This window comes from Hemiscyllium ocellatum, chromosome 20 (genome assembly GCF_020745735.1).
Source record: "Hemiscyllium ocellatum isolate sHemOce1 chromosome 20, sHemOce1.pat.X.cur, whole genome shotgun sequence".
Taxonomy (NCBI): domain Eukaryota; kingdom Metazoa; phylum Chordata; class Chondrichthyes; order Orectolobiformes; family Hemiscylliidae; genus Hemiscyllium; species Hemiscyllium ocellatum.
In genome coordinates this window covers 51,581,634-51,604,428 of record NC_083420.1, presented here as the reverse complement: position 1 = coordinate 51,604,428, position 22,795 = coordinate 51,581,634, and the positions used below count along the sequence as shown (strand labels likewise).

General features: G+C 40.2%; 1 protein-coding gene across 1 annotated transcript in view; it reads left to right on the top strand.

Moving 5' to 3' along the window:
• The window catches only part of chtf18 (CTF18, chromosome transmission fidelity factor 18 homolog (S. cerevisiae)), a 117,796-nt gene that overhangs the window by 41,308 nt on the left and 53,693 nt on the right, over positions 1-22,795 (top strand). The window contains exons 10-17 of the mRNA XM_060840862.1: positions 1,294-1,417; positions 3,058-3,197; positions 4,582-4,675; positions 7,087-7,185; positions 13,044-13,174; positions 13,301-13,466; positions 15,096-15,320; positions 17,622-17,771. Of these exons, the coding sequence (XP_060696845.1) occupies positions 1,294-1,417; positions 3,058-3,197; positions 4,582-4,675; positions 7,087-7,185; positions 13,044-13,174; positions 13,301-13,466; positions 15,096-15,320; positions 17,622-17,771 (1,129 nt within the window). The remainder of the gene's footprint in view (positions 1-1,293; positions 1,418-3,057; positions 3,198-4,581; positions 4,676-7,086; positions 7,186-13,043; positions 13,175-13,300; positions 13,467-15,095; positions 15,321-17,621; positions 17,772-22,795) is intronic.

Here is a 22,795-nt window from a genome sequence, read left to right as displayed (position 1 = left end):
TTCTAGCCTGTTTCTGGTGACTTCTAATGCATTTCAAGAGGACGATTACTGTATTTGTGCTGTAGTCATGGAAATTTTGTTTTGCAAGTGAAGCATAATGCATTAGTTTGAATTCCTCGGTTACTTGTCATGCCTCATATAGGAAAAATAGCAATAGAAATTAGAGCTACTGAATCACCATGGTGTAGAAAGACACTGTTTGGCCTGTCAGGTCCATGTCAAAGAACGAGTGTGGTTTTTTTATAAGCTGGTTGCTGCAGCTCAGTGGGTGCCAACATTATTTTGAATCAGCAAGTCGTGGGTAAGAGGCCTACTCAGGACATCAGGCCCATCGCCTCAGTAGCCACTGCTGTGCAATATAAAGGGAACTCTGCATTGTTGGAGTTGCAGGTGAAAAGTTAAAGCAAAGTCACCTCCGTTCCCTAAGGTGGGTTTAAAGATCCTTTGGTTTATTTCAATGAACAGCAGGAGATGTTCTCCTGATGTGAGTCAGATTGTGCAGGGATGTTTGATGTGAGTCAGATTGTGCAGGGATGTTTGATGTGAGTCAGATTGTGCAGGGATGTTTGATGTGAGTCAGATTGTGCAGGGATGCTTGATGTGAGTCAGATTGTGCAGGGATGCTTGATGTGAGTCAGATTGTGCAGGGATGTTTGATGTGAGTCAGATTGTGCAGGGATGCTTGATGTGAGTCAGATTGTGCAGGGATGTTTGATGTGAGTCAGATTGTGCAGGGATGCTTGATGTGAGTCAGATTGTGCAGGGATGCTTGATGTGAGTCAGATTGTGCAGGGATGTTTGATGTGAGTCAGATTGTGCAGGGATGTTTGATGTGAGTCAGATTGTGCAGGGATGTTTGATGTGAGTCAGATTGTGCAGGGATGTTTGATGTGAGTCAGATTGTGCAGGGATGTTTGATGTGAGTCAGATTGTGCAGGGATGTTTGATGTGAGTCAGATTGTGCAGGGATGTTTGATGTGAGTCAGATTGTGCAGGGATGCTTGATGTGAGTCAGATTGTGCAGGGATGCTTGATGTGAGTCAGATTGTGCAGGGATGCTTGATGTGAGTCAGATTGTGCAGGGATGTTTGATGTGAGTCAGATTGTGCAGGGATGTTTGATGTGAGTCAGATTGTGCAGGGATGCTTGTGCTTATGACTGGAGGGGAGAAGAAGTCAGTCTGGTGGGAAAGGGAGGCACTGAGAGGGAAGAGCCAGCAAATGGTGAGTGGTGTATCAAATAGGCAGCTGTGTATGTTCAAATGTGGATTTATGTTGTTCAACTCCTATTTAGTGATGATCGCAGCCCTGAAATTTTCAAGACCAGGATTGAAAATGCCACCCAGATGAAATCTGTGCTCGGAGCCAACGAGAAACCAAATTGCCTGATCATTGATGAGATTGATGGTGCTCCCAGTGTGAGTCTTATGTTCTGAATAAAATCATATAGTTAAAAAAGCTGGGAGAGTTTTTAGCATCTGTGATGAATGCCACAGAGAAATGATATAAATATAAATCAGGAGTCACACCCTCAATTAAAAGATTAACTAGCAGGATAAGAACCTCACCTTTATCTTTCTTAAATCATTTATCTTGTTGAGCATGGACTAGGTTTTTATCAGGACATTTCCAACACTTGAGCCCAATAGCATGGATGAATGTAAGCTCCCAATTTGACATCCCTTATCTACAGGCACTAGTTCCCCAAAATAGTCAAGCTTTGCAGTATTTATTCGTCTCTTCCCTGCAGGTACTGAAGTCACTTCAACTTGAAAAAAAAGTCAAGTGACAGTGCTGTGAGGTGCCACTTGTTCTCCTGTGAGAGAGGCAAATACCTTCCTTGGGCAATTAATTATTTGCAAAAACCTACAAATGCTGTAAATCTAAAGCAACAATGATATGAAAAGAGAAGGGTCATTACCTCTTCTGAAAGGTAAACATGCCTTTTTAGTTGAATCAGGATGAAAGGGATAATAACGCCAACTAGTCTAATCAGGAAGACGCAGTAATGGATTGAGAAACATTTCAGTCTGCTGAAAAAATGTTAGTGTAAAATATCAATTCTGGAAAAGTAGAAACATTTTGAAAACACATGGAAAAAAACCCCATTAAAATGAGCTCAGTTGAAGCTGTTGCCCATTTCCTGACTTTCGCCAGGTCTCATTGGCCCAAAGCACTGCACATCAGCGTTTACCTTTCATCTTGTATGCAACTAATAAATGCACTTGCCATAACTTCCTAGGGAGATTGATTAACGACAAACCATTTCAGGGTTGACTTCAAGTCAAAAATATAGACTCCTCATTTAAACATAATAGTCAGTAAAACACTGCTCCATATCTAATTGTGTTGAGAGCAAAATATTTACGCAGTTTTTTTTAATGGAATGAAACCTCCCTTTTATAGTCTGCCTCAGGATTTTGCTGGCTTGCATGGTTCTGATGAATTTTAAAATGCAATGCTTGTGTTCAAATTCCTTCACAACCTTAGCCCTATTTAACTTGTAACCATCTTCAGATCCACAGGTCCTCCAAATTCTGGTTTCTTGACATATCCCATACTTCTTCACTCCAGCACTGGTGGCTATATCTTGACTGCTTTGGCCCTAAGCTTTGAAATTCCCAATGATGTGTAGTGACATCACTGAGCAGGTTGATTAGAACAAAAAATGTGAAATTCTCTTTCCAAGCTTCCACCCCTCCTTTTGTCTCCATTTTTAAGATACTGTTTAAAACCTGCCTCTCTGTTAAATCCCATATCTTGAGGTTCACAACCCAGCCTCCACCTCTTCCCTGAAGAGCTACCTTTGGGTGACTTCACAGTGTCAAAGCTCTTTAGTTTCATTCAAATTAGAATTGAAAAAAGATACATGCAAAGAAGGTAGCCATTTAGCCTATCGTGCCTTGGTTATCTCTTCGAAAGACTGATCCAATGTATTCCATAGCCTAGCAAGCTTTCCACTTTAATGAATGAAGCGACTATATTGTTTATCCCCTTGCCCCTCTTTCTCTACCCCGGTTCTCTCTATCTCAATCTCTCCCCTACCCCTCATTTTCAGGCCGCAATAAATACTCTCATGAACATCATCAATCGTAAAGATGTAAAGGAAGATGAGGCAGCAGCAGGTGGCGGAAAGAAGAGGAGGAAAAAAGATGGTGGAATTTTACAAAGGCCCATAATCTGCATCTGTAATGATCAGTTAGTATTTCTGTTAATAATTGAATTACTGAGTACTGCTTCCTGAAATCATATAACCAAAAGACTAAAATGAGAACTAGCAAACATTTCATTTTATGGCAAATCTTGCTATCAAACATGTGATTTAAAGGGAGCCATTATATAGGAAATTGAGAGGGAGTGGGATCGTGGTGGGGTGTGTGCACCTTTGGGTTGGTGCATGGCTGTGCCATAGGTGGAATCCGTGTGTAGCATGTCTACTTAGCTTTGTATCTATGAATACGGTCCCTCTGTCAGTCCAACTGTAGTTGAGAGCAGGACTTGTTATTGTTTCCTACACACGTTCCCAATGTGCTTCCAGCTTCGTGCCATAAGAGAGTGAGTGACGATCTTGCTTGATGCTACACTTGGAATCTGTCCAGCCTGATTCCCCAGCTATGCTGTTAGCTAATCTCACCTGAGAATAACAGTAAAATTGATTCCCACAAGACACCAGGGTGAAGAAGAGTTCAAGTTTTCCAAAGTTCTTAGTCCTGTGACCCCACCATACATTCATGATAAGTTTAAGCTTATTGAGATGCCCTTCTAGGAGAAAGTGAGGACTGCAGATGCTGGAGATCAGAGCTGAAAATGTGTTGCTGGAAAGGTGCAGCAGGTCAGGCAGCATCCAAAGAGCAGGAGAATCGATGTTTCGGGCATGAGCCCTTCTTCATTCCTGAAGAAAGGTTCATGCTCGCAACATCGATTCTCCTGCTCTTTGGATGCTGCCTGACCTGCTGCGCTTTTCCAGCAACACATTTTCAGCTGAGATGCCCTTCTAGCCAATTAACTTGCTGTCACCAATCGTACACAGTGAGTGGCCAATAGATAAAATAAGGAAAGGCAACTGGTGCTCTGAACCTAGACCACAGGAGTCAGCTTGCCTCAACCAGAATGTTTCAGGTTCAAATCCCATTCTGGCACATGTGCACAAAAACTAATCTTCAATCACAAGTACTGACAAAATAATTAATTGTCAAAGAATCAAAACCAAGGCCTCCCTCTACCCTTTTGTTAAAGATCCTATAGCATAATTTTGAAGAACTGGGAAGGTTACCCATGTTACCTGACCAATATTTGTCCCTCAATCAATAACACGAGCATGATCAGTATTGCATTGTCTGTGGGAGCTTACTACGTATGAATTGGTTGTCTTTTTTTTTAACACAGTGCACACAGCAATTGGCCTTCAATAATAATTTAAAGGTGCTATATAAGTTCAAACCTTCCATTTATTTGAAGATTAATACACAATCCAGTTCTTCATGGTTTCACGAAAAAAAATTTGCATTATAGAATTTGCAGTTTATCTATAAAATTGGAATGTGGTTCTAATGTAGTTCTCATTAATTCACTCTGTTGACAGGTATGTACCATCACTGAGACAACTAAGGCAACAAGCCTTCACATTGATCTTCCCTCCAACCTTGCCATCCCGACTTGTTCAAAGACTTCATGAGGTTAGTATAAAGGGTAAGATTAAGCCAGCGTGCCAGGGTAATTTGACAGATACCAGGCATTTGTTAATAATGAGTAAAATATGATGAGTGACGCATCAGTTATAAATGTTTTGTTTAATCTTCTAAATGTTTGGAGTGAGGAGGTTTGCAGAGCTTTGATCTTTCTGTTGTTTAAAAGTATAAAATGCAGTGAGTAGGAATCTCAATATGTCTTTATTATTGACTATATAAGCACAACTATATATTGTGGTTTGATGTTTATGGTTAGATCCCATCAACTGGCAGCATGAAACTTAGCGAACTATAGCCCCAATGCAGATAACACAGGCCACCCCGAGCATAACCTAGATCCTTGATTAAATGTTTGTCTTTAGTTTCCTGGCTAATAACAAAGATGAGAAGTTTAAAAGCAAACAGAGGGTGCTGAAAATACTTCACAGATACTGCCAGACCTACTGAAGTACTTCCAATAGTTTGCTTTTATTTCTGTCATGAATACCGTTGTTTCTTACCTGGTAAACGAGCTGTTGATCAGGAAGATCTCTGCTAGGAGGGGGAGGGACCTTTAGATTAGATTAGATTCGCTACTGTGTGGAAACAAGCCCTTCGGCCCAACAAGTCCACACTGACCCTCCAATGAGTACCCATCCCGTCCAGTTTCCCTCTAACTAATGCACCTAACACAATGGGCAATTTAGCATGGCCAATTTACCTGACCTGCACATCTTTGGACTGTGGGAGGAAACTGGAGCACCCGAAGGAAACCCATGCAGACACAGGGAGAATGTGCAAACTCCACACAGACAGTCGCGGAGCTGGAATCGAACCTGGGACCCTGGTGCTGTGAGGCAGCAGTGCTAACCACAGAGCCACTGTGCCACCCATAGTGGGGAAAGATTGTGGACTGGGGGCTAAAATTCATAAAGTTGTGGGAAATGTTTGAGGTTTACTTGAGCTTTTTGTATCATCAGTATTGTTTGCTGCCTCCAACATGCTTTCCTTTATTGGTCAGAGTATTGAGTACAGGAGTTGGGAGGTCATGTTGCAGCTATACCAGAGATTGGTTAGGCCACTGTAGGAATATTGCGAGCAATTCTGGCCTCCTTCCTATTGGAAAAATGTTGTGAAACTTGAAAGGGTTCAGAAAAAGTTTACAAGGATGTTGCCAGGTTGGAGGATTTGAGCTACAGGGAAAGGCTGAACAGGCTGGGGCTGTTTTCTCTGGAGCGTCGGAGGCTGAGGGGTGACCTTGTAGAGGTTTACAAAATTATGAGGGGCATGGATAGGATAAATAGGCAAAGTCTTTTCCCTGGGGTCAGGGAGTCCAGAACTAGAGGCCACAGGTTTAGGGTGAGAGGGGAAAGATATATAAGAGACCTACAGGGCAACCTTTTCGTGCAGAGGGTGGTACGTGTATGGAATGAGCTGCCAGAGGAAGTGGAGAAGGCTGGTACAACTGCAACATTTAAGAGGCATTTGGATGGGTATATGAATAGGAAGGGTTTGGAGGGATATGGGCCGGCTGCTGGCAGATGGGACTAGATTGGGTTGGAATATCTGGTCAGCATGGACAGGTTGGACTGAAGGGTCTGTTTCCATGCTGTACATCTCTATGACTCTAAGTGTATCTGAACTAAGTCAAAACAAGTCTGATGGAGGAGTAGATCATGCACTGGCCTTTGTGCTCAAAGTCTTTTGTTCAAATCCAGCTCAAATTGACGAGGTGAAATAGAGTGCCTGCTGATGATAATCCTCCTGTGCAAAGTGGATTTGGGCATCTCCCTCAAGGTCTTAATGTTATTGTATGTGGGTTAAGTAACATTGTCACATTGATTTGTGCCTGAGATACACGACAGTGTAGAAAGAGATTTTCTTTTGTAACCAACCATCCAATGCCTGGTCTAGATGCCTGCCTAAGGTACCTGAAATGAGGCAAGTCTCCTGTTTCCTGATGATAACTTCTCTTGGCTGGATCTGTGCATGCACACTCACACAGGAAAGATAACAGCACAATTAGGGGGAACAAATAATGTCAAGTCACTTCATTGTTTTCAGGTAAACTGGTTTTTTACCTTCTGAATGAGGAACTTCTAGAAAAGGGGGGAATGAACAGAATCGACAGGAGCTTTGCGCTTGCTTCTGACTGTTACATTTATTTCCTTTGTGTTCAACCTTCCTGGACAATAGGAATAGGTCAGACTGGCAGCAGTGGGTCTGCATCCTCTTTCACATCACTTCTATTTTCTTTCATTTTCGTTGATTCCTGTGGATATGGACAAAGATGTAAAACTTATGCATGTGTGTGGGGTCTGTATGTATGTGTGTGAAATTTTTGATTTTACGCTGGAGGTTCAGTTTACATTTAAGAATAATTATATTTCGTTTTATTCCCTTCCTGTATGCTCACTTAGATCACCATTCAAACAGGGATGAAGGCAGACATGGGTATTCTTATGAGTTTATGTGAAAAAGCAGAGAATGATATCCGCTCCTGTGTGAACACTCTACAGGTAAGTTGATCAACTGATCTTTCATTGTACATTAGTATTATACATCAATTTTAGGGAAGTGATTCAGTTCATTTAATTGTTCACTGTTTGAATAGTCTGACAGTGTGCTCTGGTTAAATGTTACCACTGCTATTAATGCTCATTAAGTTGTAACTTTTACTGTTTTGGATTCATGCTGAGTGAGGCCCTGAGGGGACAAAAAGCTTTAAAATGAAGCATGTTTCCTTGGTTGTCACTTCAGCTAACAATGGCAAGCAGCTGAAATTAGGCACATGACCTGGACTTGAAAGCATAAGACTGCTGTTTCTTTCTTTAGTATGTGTCTATGTATAAGAACATACAAAAGCATTTGCTTATGCACATACGTGCCTTCTTGTATCTGATTATAAGTATGAAATATGAGTGAGGTCAAGTTGGATTGATTGTTCCACTGATAAATATTGTCCAGGCTTTTGGAGAAGTTTCCAGGGGTTTATGGAGATCATGTGAAGCACAAGACAGGGGGTTCTTGATCTTGTTTGCTTCTGAAGTTCCCTTACCATCTTTAAAAATCCTACAATATACTGTAAGTAAGCTGCAACATTTTCTTTTAAGAATGCCTTCGGCCATGTAGTTAACAACTGGCACGCAAACACAAAAATAATTTGCATCCATAATGTGTGCCGAACCTTCAGGCTCACATCTCAATATTAAAAGTTTTCATGAGCAGCACACTACAAGTAGTACACCTGGAACCAGAATTTGGGAGCCTGAGATCCTGGTGGTGATCACATTGAGCAGTTTGATCAACTGCATGTATATAAACTATAAACAAATTACTAAACAACTATAAACAAGTTACAGTCCACTGGCTGAAGAGTGAAAGGTGAAGTTAGTTAAACATTCATTGATATTCTAGTTACTTCTCCATTCACTATTCCACAGGGCTACTTACCAAGCTCCATTGCTGTGCTTTGATTGGGGTCAGCATGGCCTGTTAGGTGAAGAACCTGCTGTTTGCCATTGCAGTTGGCTATGGGGGAGAAGATGTACTTGAGTCTCCCTACTCCGATATCACTGTATCCAACCTGCAACAGTGTGCTGATTTCAAATCATTATTTTGGAAGTAGGCTAAAAAAAGAAATGTATAGCCTATTTCAAGTCCTCATTCTGAACTAAATGGGGCACCACTGACATCACTAGTGAGCAGTCTCAAGTTCTTATTGTTCATCCTATTCTCAGAACGGGGTTTTAAAAATTTTTTTTTTCCTTAATTTGCTGATTCTTGGTAGGGGGGTGACAGCCTCCAGTTAAATTGTCCCATTGTATTGGGTGCAGGTTTGGCTGTATCACGGTGCCTTCTAGCTGCAACACTCTGTTAAATAGCAATCGTTGGCCATTTGAGAAGTCCCACAGGCCTTTGGAGGAAAGGACGAGTAAAAGTTATCTTCTTTTAATAAGGATATGCTGGTCCTTTTAATGTGTACCACCTCTATGAACTATCGTGCCTGTCTACCGATGCAAGTACTCAGACGCTTACTTCTTCCTGCAAGTATTCTGATTTTCTTTTCCCTCTCCAGAGTTTCATTGGTTCATGCCTAGGATTCGGAGTCTCCTGAGAATCTTATTCCTACCCTTTGGAGTGTTCCTGCTATCGACCTGTAATCAAAATCTTTTTCCCCTTCCTTCCGAGTCTGTTCCTTTCCAGCGTTTTATTTTCTCATGACTCCTTTCAAGCTCTGATCCACCTTTTGTAGTCTTCTCTTTTGTGTCTCTTTGGCTCTGTTTTAATTTCAGCTCCTGACTATGGAAGTTTATCCCCAACTGTCACTAGGCTTTACCTTGTGCTTTAAGTCGATACTACTATGCACATACTGTATTGAGGTGCTAGTCAGGTGTATTTCAGGCTGTGGGGGTTTGTATGTAGACTGCTGCTGAAGCTATTTGCTCATTACATGAACATAGGAACAGGAGTAGGCCATTCAGCCCCTCGAAACATTCAATAAGATCATGGCTAATCTGTGGCCTAAATCCATATACCTGCTACCATTCTACATCCCTTATACCACTCCTTATTCAAAATCTGCTATCTCAGATTTAAACTTAACAATTGAATTAGCATCAGCTGCTGTTTGAAGGAGCAAGTTCCAAACCTCCACTACACTTTCTATGTGGAAGTGCTTTCTAACGTGTCTCCTGAATGGCCTGGCCCTATTTCTTCAAATATGTGCCCATTTCTGGAATTTTCAACCATCAGAATAGTTTACCTTTATCTCCCCTGTCTGTGTCCTGAAAACCTCAGTTAGATCGCCCTTCACCTTCTGAATTCCTGAGAACAAAGGTCTAATTTGTTCAACGTCTCCTTAAACTTAACCCTGTATGTCCAGGTATCATCCCTGCAAACCTGTGCTGAACTCCCTCCAGGGCCAAAATCTTCATTACAAGGTGTGGTGCCTGGATCTGCATGCAGTACTCAGGTGGGGTTATCATGAATCCCTACAGTGTGGAAACAGGCCATTTGACCCAACAAGTCCACACCGACCATCCAAAGAGTAACCCACCCACACCCATTACTATGGGCAATTTATCATGGCCAATTCACCTAACCTGCACATCTTTGGATTGTAGGAGGAAACCAGAGCACCTGGAGGAAACCCACACAGATACAGGGAGAATGTCCAACCAATTCTCCTCCACAGATGTACTTTACCTGGTGTGTATTCCTCTGCTTTCCCTTTGTCACCCTTACTAAAAAGTGGAGTGACATGAGCAAACTTTCAATCTAGAGGTACAACACCTGAACTCAAGGAACACTGAAAGATTGTGATTAGGGCATTGGCAATGTGTTCTTCTACCTACCTGTACACCAGTGGATAAAAACCATCAGCTTCTGGCAATTTGTCACTCTTCAATTCCATTAAATTACTCATTGATGATTCACTTAAGCTAGTTTTATTTAGATCCCTAAGTAAGGTTCTTCGGTTTCTTATGCATTGTATCAACCCCTTACTTACATGTATAAACATAATAGGTTATCAAATACAGCTCCCTCAAACCTGTTCTCCACATGCTCCCTCTCGACTGGTGTTTTCTTTCTTACCGATGTCAGAGCCATGTCATCAATTGTATCATTGTTCTTTACATAAATCTTGTCACATTAATGTTCACCTTCAGTAACAATGTGGTGTTAGGAGCTCTTAAGTAGGGGGAGGAAGTATTTTCTATTGATCTTTGCCCATCAAATAAATATTTCAAAAGGCATACTGTAAGTGCTGTGCATACATCCTGCTATTGAGCATCCAGAAGCCAATGTCAGGCACTTTGGGGAAAATATTGTCTGTGATTCTGAGTGGTCAATGTATAAATTATTGGACAGACCAGGGTAATGAAGAAGCTCCTGAAGATTTTTGGCCACTGTGTGGCTCTGGGATTTGGGTCTCTGTACCTGAATTCCAACCACCACCACCAAACATAACTAATCAATCCCAAGGCATTTTAAGGTGGATTTTATTTTCAGTGCATAGCAATCAAATTGGCAGAGAATTGTGAAAACAATACTATTGCAGTGTTTTTGACAGATGGTGCTAAGGTGTTTCACAGGTATACTCTCAAGAACTAATAATTAGAACAGTTTCCCAGAAGCTTGATCATTGAGACAAAGTTTACAAAGCATCTTTAAAGAGGAAAAGTGTGTTCAGGGAGAACCGCTGTTGCTTATGGCAGCAATCAGGTGACTGCAACCTGGAATGCCAGAGCTGCATTTGCAATTTCCAATCTATCCCCTTAGGCTTATATTAAGAAGAAAAAAACCTCTAAAAACATCATTCAAAGGAAGAGATGTGTTTTTAACGTGGGGATAAAATGCTAATCATTTCGATGTACTTCACAAATGATTATTTTAACGAAAAAGATGTTATGCTCTTAAAAACACTCATTCAAGTGGTGTTAGCTGCAAAATGACCATAGATAGCTTTGATTCAAGGAATAGGTTGTATTGTTGAGACGATTTTTGTTTCTAATATAGCTCCGGAGATATTTTGTATGTGGTATTAAAAGCTTTTGTTTTAAGTTCTAGAATTACGAGCTGAAAAAGTAGTTTTAGTTCTGTGATTCTTGAATTAAAATTTGTTTTCAAGATTTTTTTGGCAGTGTTAATACTTAAAAGCAGGGGATAATTTAGAGTCGGGACTGTTTTATTATCAGTTTTTTGTTCTATTGCTATCTAAATTCAGATATATATATTTAATGTATTGAAATTATGCATGCTACCAGAGACATTTGGCAAGTTGCCAAGTGTTTGGTTTGAAAATGCTGAATTTTCATCTAGCAGCTCTCACAGGTTTTATTTTGTTTAATTTTTTTTTAAGAAGGCTCTTCAAGTTTTTTTGTAAAAATGCTTGAAGACCCTCTGGGCCAAGCAACTAGATGTACGGCAGACAGTTCTGGAATAACATAAATGAGTAAGTATAAAAGACCAGAATTGGAGGAACACAGATATCCCAGAGGTTTGTTGGCTTTGGGAATTTACAGAGAAGTGGAGAGGCAAGGATTGGGCAGGGATTTGAAATCTAGGATGACAATTTTAAAAGCTAGGCATTGCTGCACCACAGGGACCAATGAATGTCAATAAGGACATGAAGCACATTTTCCTATATTTAGACTTTTTTAATGCTGCATAGGTACTTTGCTCTCAGAAACAATTGGTTATGGGACAGCTTTTTCCTTCCTGCTATCTGTACATAGAGGTTATAATTTGTCTTGGAAGACAGCATTCTTTTCATGCTGAAAATTAGCACTGTGGCGCAAAGCAAAATAGAAATATTTTGTAGTTTGTGATCTACAGCCTGTTTGATTCTCACCTAAGACTGAAATTTATTTTGTTAACTGCATTGATGAAATAATTTGAGTGTTTACACAGATTAATTAAGTTCTAACTCTGATTTAACTCTAAATCATTGGTGTCTGTGGGTCAAAAGAGGAATTTGGGCCTAGCTTGTCAGTTCAGCATTAATCCCAATGTCCCATTATTATCTTGTAGCTTCTTTTATTTTAATATTCATCCAGTTTTCCAGCATTCCAAACTCAGCAAATCTCAAGATAATGGAATTGCTCTTAACCTCTCCTTACTTGTGTAGCAATTTCAAACTGTTGACTACCTCATCGTTGATTTTGGAACAAGTTAAAGCAGTCTGTCCTATGTATTTAGTTAATTGTTTTTCAGAATTTTGAGAATCCGTGTACAATTGCCTCAGATTCTCTGCTACATTTAATTCATTTTATTATCTTAAAGTTTCTCATCATAGCTAGAGTTCCATATTCCTAAAGTTATGCTGGTGAGTTTACAGGTTGTACGGATTTTCCACATTTATACTGGGATGTGCAAACCTGCACTCATTACTGTGGCCTAAAATGCTACTTAGTTTTGCACTTTTTCTTTGTGCAGCACATGTGTCATGTATCTTTGAAACAATGCAAAGTATACTTAAGTGTGGTAACCACACTTTGACAAAACACATTAGTCATTTTGGAAAACAACAGCCTACTAACAAATGAGTTAATGGTGTGATGTCTGTTGGTTGAATAAGTATTGGCAAAGCATATCTTTTGGTCTCCTTAATTGTGTTACCATTTGTCAGATCTTGAGAGTTGGGTGCTCCATTTCCTATCTTACGCAAATCCTTAATTATCTACAAAGAATGTGGGATGCCCTGTGGATGTTGAAGGTACAATGGACTTCCAAAGTCTGTCTTTTAATTAGTGCAGTGAAATCTTCATTTTCTCAACTAAATCTTTGCAGTTTTCACATCTGTAGAATTTCTCTGCAACATTGTAATCGCCGACCCTGTTGTATTCTGTCATTGTTTGAATTGCATTTTTAGTTCCTCCATGGAAGAGGGAAATTGAATCTAAGCATGAGAATGATTCAGACCGCAAACGTAGGCCTCAAGGATGTAAACAAGAGTCTGTTCTCCATCTGGCAAGAGATCTTCCAACTCCCAAAGATTCAAAGGTACTGAAGATGCACTTACCATCGACCACCGTTTGCATTATCACTACAGACTGCTGCTACTAAATCTGTTGTGGCAATGCAATCATTATGTTAGCAATGAATGTAATCTTGACGTTCTGCTTTTAGAAAGCGAATTGACCAGGATTGCAGTTTGCCATATGAATTACGGAACAGTGATGACCAAAAGGCCTTGGATGGCATTATGAAGACCGCACTGAATACAGCAGCACAGAGATTCAATCATATTCTTCATCTCTCCACCTCATCAGGAGATCACGAAAAGATTACTCAGGTCAATAACTTTTCAGCAATCATTGGCATTTATTGTTGATTTCTAAATTATCAGGGCTCAAAATGCACTAGTAGATGAATCTCCAAGTGAAATCCCCGAATTGCCCATGTAAATCCACTCAAAAGGATGTTCAGTCTAAGAAAAGGTGACACCATTAATTAGAATCATGAGCCACTCCTCAAATCATAGGCTAGTTCTCTGCTGGGCTTGCTGCTAATAGTTTCGCTGGTGAATTTGTCAGAAACAAACACTGGAGAGAAGCAGACTGGAGGTGTGAAGTGAGTGGTAGCAGTCACCAGGATCAAGAAGCGAGACTGCAGGATAGAGGAGTAAGCTTGAGGAGCAAGGTCAGTGAAGCCAGGGTGAGAGATACAGGAGCAGTACTGCGAAATCGAGACAGAGGTGCTGAAAAAAGAGTGGGGAGTGAGAGCTTGCAATTGGCTGGGGTTTGGGGTCTGCAAAGGGGAGAGAAGGGTTTACTAAATAGAGAAAACTGTTTTAAACTTCTCAATAAATGAGTATTCACTTAATTAGGAAAAGAAAAACTGAGGTAATGTAGTTCTTGTAAATTAATGTAGATTTAAAGCTGCAGGAATTCAAGAACATTTTAAGTGGGGAAAATGTATTCACTATTGAAATGATCACTTTCTCAATTGTGTAATTTAAGATCAAGCAGTTTTATTTCATAATGATTTGTATTTATGTTTAATTACATTTTAAAGCTACTCAATATGATAAAATACTTGAGGTGCATTGGCTATGTTAGCCATACAATTGTATGTTTGTCTTTGTGGCATAACTGGTCTGTGGAAAATATACTTTGGGTTTTTAACTGTATAATTTTTTCAGATTTTTTTTAAAGGAAGCATTTGTTGTTAAATTATGCATATTTTATTACCCTAATTTAAATATGTGATATCTAGGATACAAAAGCTGCAGCTCACAAGAAAAGCATTAAGGGAGAGGAAATGAGTATTGGGAATGTTGATGAATTCTTCTAATTTTGCTTCTTTCAAGTCCAAATTCTGTACATATTGGCACTGATATTTAAGGTATTCACACTATGTAACTGTAACACCTCATGAAAAAGATTTTGAGGATCAGCTGAAAACCAAAAAGGAGCCCTTGTGCGGAATGGAGGAGTGCGAGAATATTTTGAGCCCTGCAAATTATCCTTGAAAACTCTTGTATCAATTTAACCTCATTTTCCAAAGAGAAAATTGTTACCTTGTCTGTTTCTGATTTGGAGATGCCGGTGTTGGTGTACAAAGTTAAAAATCACACAACGCCAGGTTATGGTCCAACAGGTTTACTTTAAGCTAGTGTGCTTCCAATTAAACCTGTTGGACTATAACCTGGTGTTGTGTGATTTTGAACTTTGTCTGTTTCTGGGTTGGGATATTTGGTCGGCATGGACGGGTTGGACCAAAGGGTCTGTTTCCATGCTGTGAATTTCTATGACTCTAAGTATGGCCATTGAAAATGCATCACTCTGCCTCAATTCTTGTAGTGCTGACAGTCATTCCTGAAGAGGTGTAGAGGTAATGGTTTGGCGAATGAAACGAGCTAACATCCATTGACAGAATAGGTCAAAAATTCTTTCTCACCTTGTAACAATCCATATTGCAGGGCTTGTTTGATAATTTCCTGCTAATGAAATTCAAAGATCCCACTTTCAATGGAGTCTGCCTGGCACTGGAGTGGTTGGAATTCACGGACATGCTGAACAAGAGAATGATGAGTGTGCAGAACTTCCAGCTGATGCGATACCTGCCGTTCCTTCCAGTCACCTTTCACATGCTGTTTGCAGCATCCAGTGTCCCAAGGATTTCCTACCCAAACAGCCACTATGAGGTAAGAGAAAGTGACCGGTATATGTGGACATAAGAAAATGAGCAGAACCCACATTACAGAAGTCACGATTGATTGATGGCTTCAACTTCACTTTACTGCCAGCTCAACCAAATTATGTCTGTCTCAGAATTAAATATTTCAGTGATCTACAACTTCCTAATTGATAAAAATTCAAATCATTAACTAGATTGCAATAAGCTAGAGATTTCTGCATAAGCCCAGGCTAAAAGGTTAGATTGCCAAATATAGGGTCCATGCGACACTTAGTCATTATTTTAGCTAACTGCTTATATTTTTAGATACCTCTCACTGATAAAGCTGATTTAAATAGTTCCTGATGCCTAACAAGGTAAATGGCTTAAAAACAGGAATTACTGGAGAAACTCAGCAGATTTCGCTGCGTCTGTGATGAGAAAGCAGAGGTAACATTTCAAATTCAGTGACCCTTGTTCAGAAGGCTGGGTACAGTCTGAAGAATAAGGGTTACTGGACTCAAAATGTTAACTCTACTTTCTCACCACAGGTGCTGCTAAATCTGCTGAGTTTAACCAACAATTTCTGTTTTTGTTTTAGATCTTCAGCATGTGCAGTTCTCTAATTTAGGGTAAATACTGCTCAAGTAAAGCAGTTCATTTTGGAGTGTCACATATTCAGCCCTTGTTTTGTGGTGAGGAAGCTGCCTATTGAAGTAGTTCTTATTGAGCTAGGGAGGATTTAGAAATGGTTTGGGCACCCCACCCCCATTCCTGTTGCAGTGTGGAGATGCAGATATTCAATGTGGGTAAGGCTTCACTTGCCTCACCACAAAGCCTCACGAATGCATGGTGTCCCAAGTGTACATGTGAATATGGTTCTGGAGGGCAACTCAACTGTGTGGGACCCACACCCAGAAGCAAACATAACCTTCGTGGAGGCATAAAATAAAACCAGAATGGATAGATTTATCACCCTATCTGTGTTCCCAGCAACTACCAAGGTTGAACTCGTCTTTTGTTGCAAGATGTTCCCACTCCTATGCTAAGTCACCAAATATATGATAGAACCAATTAAGTAAGCTAAAAGAACAAAAAAAAATGGAGAGACAAGGCGAGGTCATCAAAAGACTGACAATTTCAAAAGATGTTTATTTATCTATAGAGAGAACATGGTTCATCTCTGGAAAGTGTTTTCTTTCAACATTCTCTTTTTCTGGTGAAAGAATAATACTTTGTTCTTGTTTGCCAGAAGACAAAGGTTCCAAATTGAACTTAAAATAACTACCTAGTCATATAGCCTCCTGGCTGTTAGATTGGGTTTCTTTATGCGAAAAAAAAATTTTTTAGAGTAATTGAGACAAGCAAACAAATAGGCCAGAGATCAGCTAAGCTAACAAGGAAAGTACTGCTACCTGGTTGACAACTCCAATAGGATTTACCCTGTGAATTCTTTGGAGTTGAATGTTGGAAGATATTCTGTACGCTTCACTGCACAAGCAGTTCCTGGCAAAGACGGAATCACTTGTACTGAACAAATGTTATTTCAATGGAGAACATTCATAGTCAAGGCTGTACCACAAACTGTAGAGAGAAAAACTGTTAGTGAGATGAAATATGGAAGTCCTGCTTACTTTCCTTTATTAATATGTGACATATGCTTTGGTACATTTCTTTAGCATAGAAGTTATTTATGAACGTGGGGCATTTAGTTTGGTTGCCGTGGTTGTGGATATGTTCACCGAGTTGGGAAGTTGATTTGCAGATGTTTCGCCCCTCTGTGACATCTTCAGTGCTTTGGAGCCTCCTGTGAAGCGCTGCAGTACTGTCTGTTCTGGAATTTATTTGGCTCCGTTCCTGCTGCTTCCAGTTGCTAGTTCCAGTTGTTCATTATTGTGGCTGGTATATTGGGTCCAGGTTTTTGTTGATGGAGTCCGTGGATGAGTGCCATGCCTCTAGAAGACACCGTACCGCAGTGCTTCACAGGAGGCTCCAAGGCACTGAAGGTGTCACTTAGACAGGGAATGAAATGTCTGCAAATCAACTTCCCAGTTCGGTGAACATACCCACAACCACAGCAACAGGCATCCGAGCTACAAACCTTTACGCAAATGTTGAATTTAGTCTGATTTTCTGAAAAGTAGCCGCACTTAATGAGCTGAGGTGGGGTGATTAAATTTTTATAATTTCTGTGAAAAATCCTTTAAGTGTCTTGTGATTCAGTCATTAGACCATTTGAAAAACAGCAGCAGTCTCTGTTCATTGTTTTCTATGGAAGGACCAAATTTGTTGTATTCTTTTAATCACCGTTTTCTTTCCTCTCGAACAGGCACAAACTAAGATTGCCCACATGCACAACTTGCTGACAACCTTGGTAAGCGAAATCAGCCCAGCAATCCGCAGCCGTATCACTTTGCAAGCACTCGTGTCGGAAATCCTCTGCCTCCTGCTTGACATCCTTTCTCCGAAGCTGCGACCAGTGAGTCACCAGCCATTGCATGCATTCTCAGATAGTCCTTGAGTGGGGTGGGAACCGAACCTTCATGTAGATGTTTGAAAAGAAAAGCTTTCCTGGGCAGCACCTGAGTTAAACTAATTGGATAGTATTTCCAAAAACTGGCACAAGTATAAATGGGGCACATGATGTTCGTCTGAACTATGTGATTATATCATTCAAGCTCATGAAGCGGAACTTTAAGAGCAACAGTTCTTAACCATTCACCCACATGTTTGGAGCGATTCATTTCATTTTAAATTTAGTAATGGTTTTGAACAAGCCAACGGTTGTCCATTAACTGTTCATGGTATACTTTTTAACTTTTTGGTTGTGGTAGGAAGGATTTATTGATCTAGCTTAAAATATGATTTGTTTTTTCATTTTTAAGTATAGAATCCCTCTAGTGCATAAAGAGGCTACTTGACCCATCAAATCTGAACTGATCCTCTGACAAGTATCCCATCCAGATTAACCCTATAATGGGGTTTTTATCATGGCTAACCTAACCTATACATCACTGGACAAGACAGGGCAATTTTTAAAAATTTGTTAGCATTGCCAACCCCCCGTCCCTAACCTGCATATCTTTAGGCTGTGGCACCCAGCAGAAATCCGCGCAGTCAAGGAAAGAGCATGCAAACTCCAAACAGATAGTCACCCAAGGCTGGAATCAAACCCGGGTCCCTGGCGCTGTTGGGCAGCAGTGCTAACCGTTGGGGCCCCCCGCCACCGTAATAGGTCCAGATCAGCCAGTGATGTGACCATTAATCAACTGTTTCACTCCTGATTTGGTTCTGACCAAGGCTAAAGAGTGATAGAACTATATTTTGCATGAAAGAACTATTATGTATATGTGTTTATGCACAAATGAATACTGTAATTCATTTCTTGATGTTGGCAAGTACCATTTCACTGTATAAGAGTGAATCTGTCACTGCCTTTTGCAAAATTATGTTAAGTTTAAGAGATTGACTTTAGAAAAATGCAGTTGTTTGATGAGATATGGAGAAAATTTTGTGGTGGTGTCCAACGTGACTGGTCAGATGCAAGATTAACTGATAACGTAGTAAGTAAGTCAGGAGATAAATATTTATGTAGGGTGTAGTTCAATAGTGAAACTTGCTATCACATGGTGTAGTTGACTTGACTAGAATTATTTAAAAGAAAGTTAGCTAAGGACACAAGGGAAGAAAAATTTAGAACATCCGTAAATAGGTCGGAATGATACACAGTAGGAGGAGACTAGTATGGACGATAAACAGTAATGTAGGACAGCTAGACCAGGTACTCCATTTCTGTTATGCTGTAGTTTGATGTCAAGTGCAAAGCGAAACTGAACAGTATCAACACAAACATGACTTCAATTCTGATAATTACTTTGTTGCTCATGGAATCCAATACCTAAATTTTGAAGAGCAATGATTACTACTGGATTGCTGATCATGCACCAGCTTTAACAGACAATAAACGTTGGTGGTTTTAAATAAATCGGTAAAATCAGATTGTTGATGGTAACCTGACTGAGAAGTTCGAAGAGTGCTTTCAAGAGAGTTTCTTAGAGCAACACGTTCTGGAAGCAACCTGAGAGCAGATTGTACCAGACTTGGTATTGTGTGATGTGAGAGGACTAATTAATGACCTCAGAGTAAAGGCACCCCCAGGTAGCAGTGACCATATTCTGATTGAAGCTTGCATTCAGTTTGAAACAGGAGTGGGTCTGTGACTAGCATCTTAAGCATAAGTTAGGGCAGCAGCTGAGTTGGCTGAAATGCACAGGGAAACTAGGCTAAGGCATAGATCAGTAGAGAAACAGTGACGTATTTATGAGGATATTTCTGAATACTCTGTATACATCCTGTATTAAGTAAAATGTTGAAGGATGAATCCACCATTAAGCGGAGCTAAAGACAGCAAGGAAATACACATGTGGCTGGATTCTTATTCCATATCCAGTACTGGGTGTGAAGACAGGAACAGAACCACTAGCCAAATAACTTGTTTATAGAATTATTTAGCACAGAAACAGATCTTCGTTCCAACTCTTCCACACCAACCAGGCATCCCGATCTGACCTAGTCCCCATTTGCCAGCATTTGACCCATATCCTTCTACACCCTTCCTATTCACATACCCAACCAGTTGTCTTTTATATGTTGTAATTGTACCCACATCCACCACTTCTCCTGGCAACTTGTTCATACACTCTCCACCCTCTGTGTGGAAAAATTTTACCACACTAGCTTTTTTAAGTCTTTCGCGTCTCGCTTGAAATCTATGCCCGTCAAGAAAGAGAGCTTGAGTTTTTACTCTATCCATGTTCCTCTTGATTTTTTCAACCTCTATCAGGACATCCCTCAGCCTCCAGTACTGTAGGGAAAAAAATGCCTCCGCATATTCAGCCTCTCCCTATAACTCCAGCCTGAGCAACATCCTTGTAAATCTTTTCTGCATCCTCTCAAGTTTAACAATTGTTAGGTAGGATTAACACTCGGGCAAATGTAAGATGGATGTAACACTAAAATGTTAGATAGAAATAGCTCTCAGGCTGAGGTGCTCAGGAGGCCCCAGAGGGGGAAACAGACACGAGGTCTGAGGGAGATAACTGAACCAGTGGAAAAGTACTGAAGGAGCAGTAAAACTTGGGAAAACAGAACAAAGGGGGCCATCTGGCACATAACAAGTTGAGCTAGCTGATAGCCAAATACGGCATGGTCAAACACTGATAAGAGACTGGGGCCAATGACAAACTGTAAAAACCGTTCATTACCAAATAAGGGAACGGTGCAGGGATAAGTGGGGTATAAGAATAAACAACTTAGAACAAAGGGGTCAGAACGCCTTCTCCAGCTGGACAAATGTCTAGCTGTAACCGATTCTCTCTCGAATAAAGCAGTCTGTTTCTTAGAATCTGACCCGGTGTCTCATTCCTCCGAAAACGAACACGGGGACGGTAGAACCGTCTCAACACAATGTAATGTTTTTCCTATAGAAGGGCAACCAGAATTGTACTCTGTATTCTAAAAGCAGCATTACCAATGTCCTGTGCAGCCACAACATGAAATCCCGACTTCTACACTGTGTTCTGAACAATGAAGGCAAACGTGTCAAATACCACCTTCATCACCCTGTCTATCTGCAACTCCACTTTCAGGAAACTGCACCTGTACCCCTAGTTTTGTTCAGCAACACTTGACATTTATCTCACTTAAACTCCATCTGTCACTCCTCAGTCCATTGGCCCATCTGATCAAGGTCCTGTTGTACTGAGATAATCTTCTTCGCTGTCCACTACACTACCTATTTTGGTGTCATTTGAAAACTTACTAACCATACCTTCTATATTCACGTCCAGATCATTTACATGAATGACATTGCTAATTGTTGAGATGTCCTTTCCTAGTCATTGGGATGAGGATGTGAACGAGTGTGTGATATTCATTAAAATAAATCGCAACAAGGATCAACCACTTCCCAAACTGAGAGTGAATGGGCTATGGATAAATAAATGAATGATTTGAGGGATGAAAGTTTGGTGTATTCATTAACTAAGCTTACCTGATTTTCATAATTTAATACAGTGAATGTTTTTATAAAGATGGCTATGTCTTGAACCCTGACTGGTAATGGTGATGTGTTACAGATCATTGAATCTGAGTTGTTGCAGCAACATGTAGTGTTAAATATGTTACTTACATATTGTGACCTTGAACAATGGACAGTGATCTTCGAAGCTTCAGCTTTCTTTCCACCACATGGCTGACCAGGAATCTCTCCCATTCATTGGGACATGTTGGAGGATTTGCAGTTTGGTAATCAATCTGTTTGGCCAGGTAATGCATGTATCTTCCTTGACCAGTGAACCTTGGGGTGCGACTCGAACCTCTCACTTCTGAGTTTCTCATGCAGAGGACACAATGCTCTGTGAGACAAGATCACCAGCCTTTAAACTAGGCTCTATTCACCTGACATCCAGAAGTTAGAGCATTCTACACAGTACGTAAAGGTTCCAGTAAAAGTTAATGCCCGCTGTGTTCATTGAACCTGTGTTAATGGTTCTTTGCACCATACTATTGGTAGATCTTAAATTTCCATAGGGACTGACTGCAGTGAATTTTATTGGTGCTATTACTGCTTTTAATGTATATGTACTCATTGCATAGGACTTGACAGAATGAAACCAGTAGGTATATGAGAAGGTACATTGGGCCTTGTTTGCTAGCTGCGCAATAAACCACAATGTTCCACCGTTTGAAGTGGTCTTCAAGCCTACAACATGGGTGGGTACTTATTGAGGAAAGCTACCAAGTACCAATTTTTTATCAAGTGTCCAGTTTTAAAGCTATCAAGGAATATGGAGATTTCACAAGTATAAATATAGAGTTAAGATGGAAGACCAGCCAAGATCCAGTCAAATAGCAGAGCAAGCTCTATGGACTGAGCGGTCTAATCCTCTTATTTTGATGTCCTGAGCACAATTACATTTAAACCTGTATAAATGATACAATCAAAAAAAAAAGCACTTTCAGAAACCAAAACTTTATTGAAAAACCCAAATAGCTTTCATGATGTACTCTACAAGAGGCAATCTAAAACCAGAGGTACATATTATCAATGGAGGGTACTTTACACAATTTAAAATTCAGGGATAGTGTGCCACAAGCTGCTATACCTGAGTGCCTTGCTAAGTTAGGATCACTAGTGTTTGCTTCCTTACTATCTCCATATGTTCACTATGATGCATGTTTTCCTGTAAGCACAAAGTGACCATTCTTTTCATAAAAGAAGTGGCTTTTGGGGAATGAGAAGCAATTGCTCGTCATGTTAACCAACAGAAAATCTACTATCTTTGCAATTAAATGCTTGCACTGCTGTATCCCAGGATTAGTGTGATATCAACAGTGTAGTTACACATGACCAGCTGAAAGTAATGTACAAGAAATGGACTGTTCTCATCTCCTTTCCAGAATATTGGAGCACAGTTGTTTTAAGTTTTCTAATTATCTTAA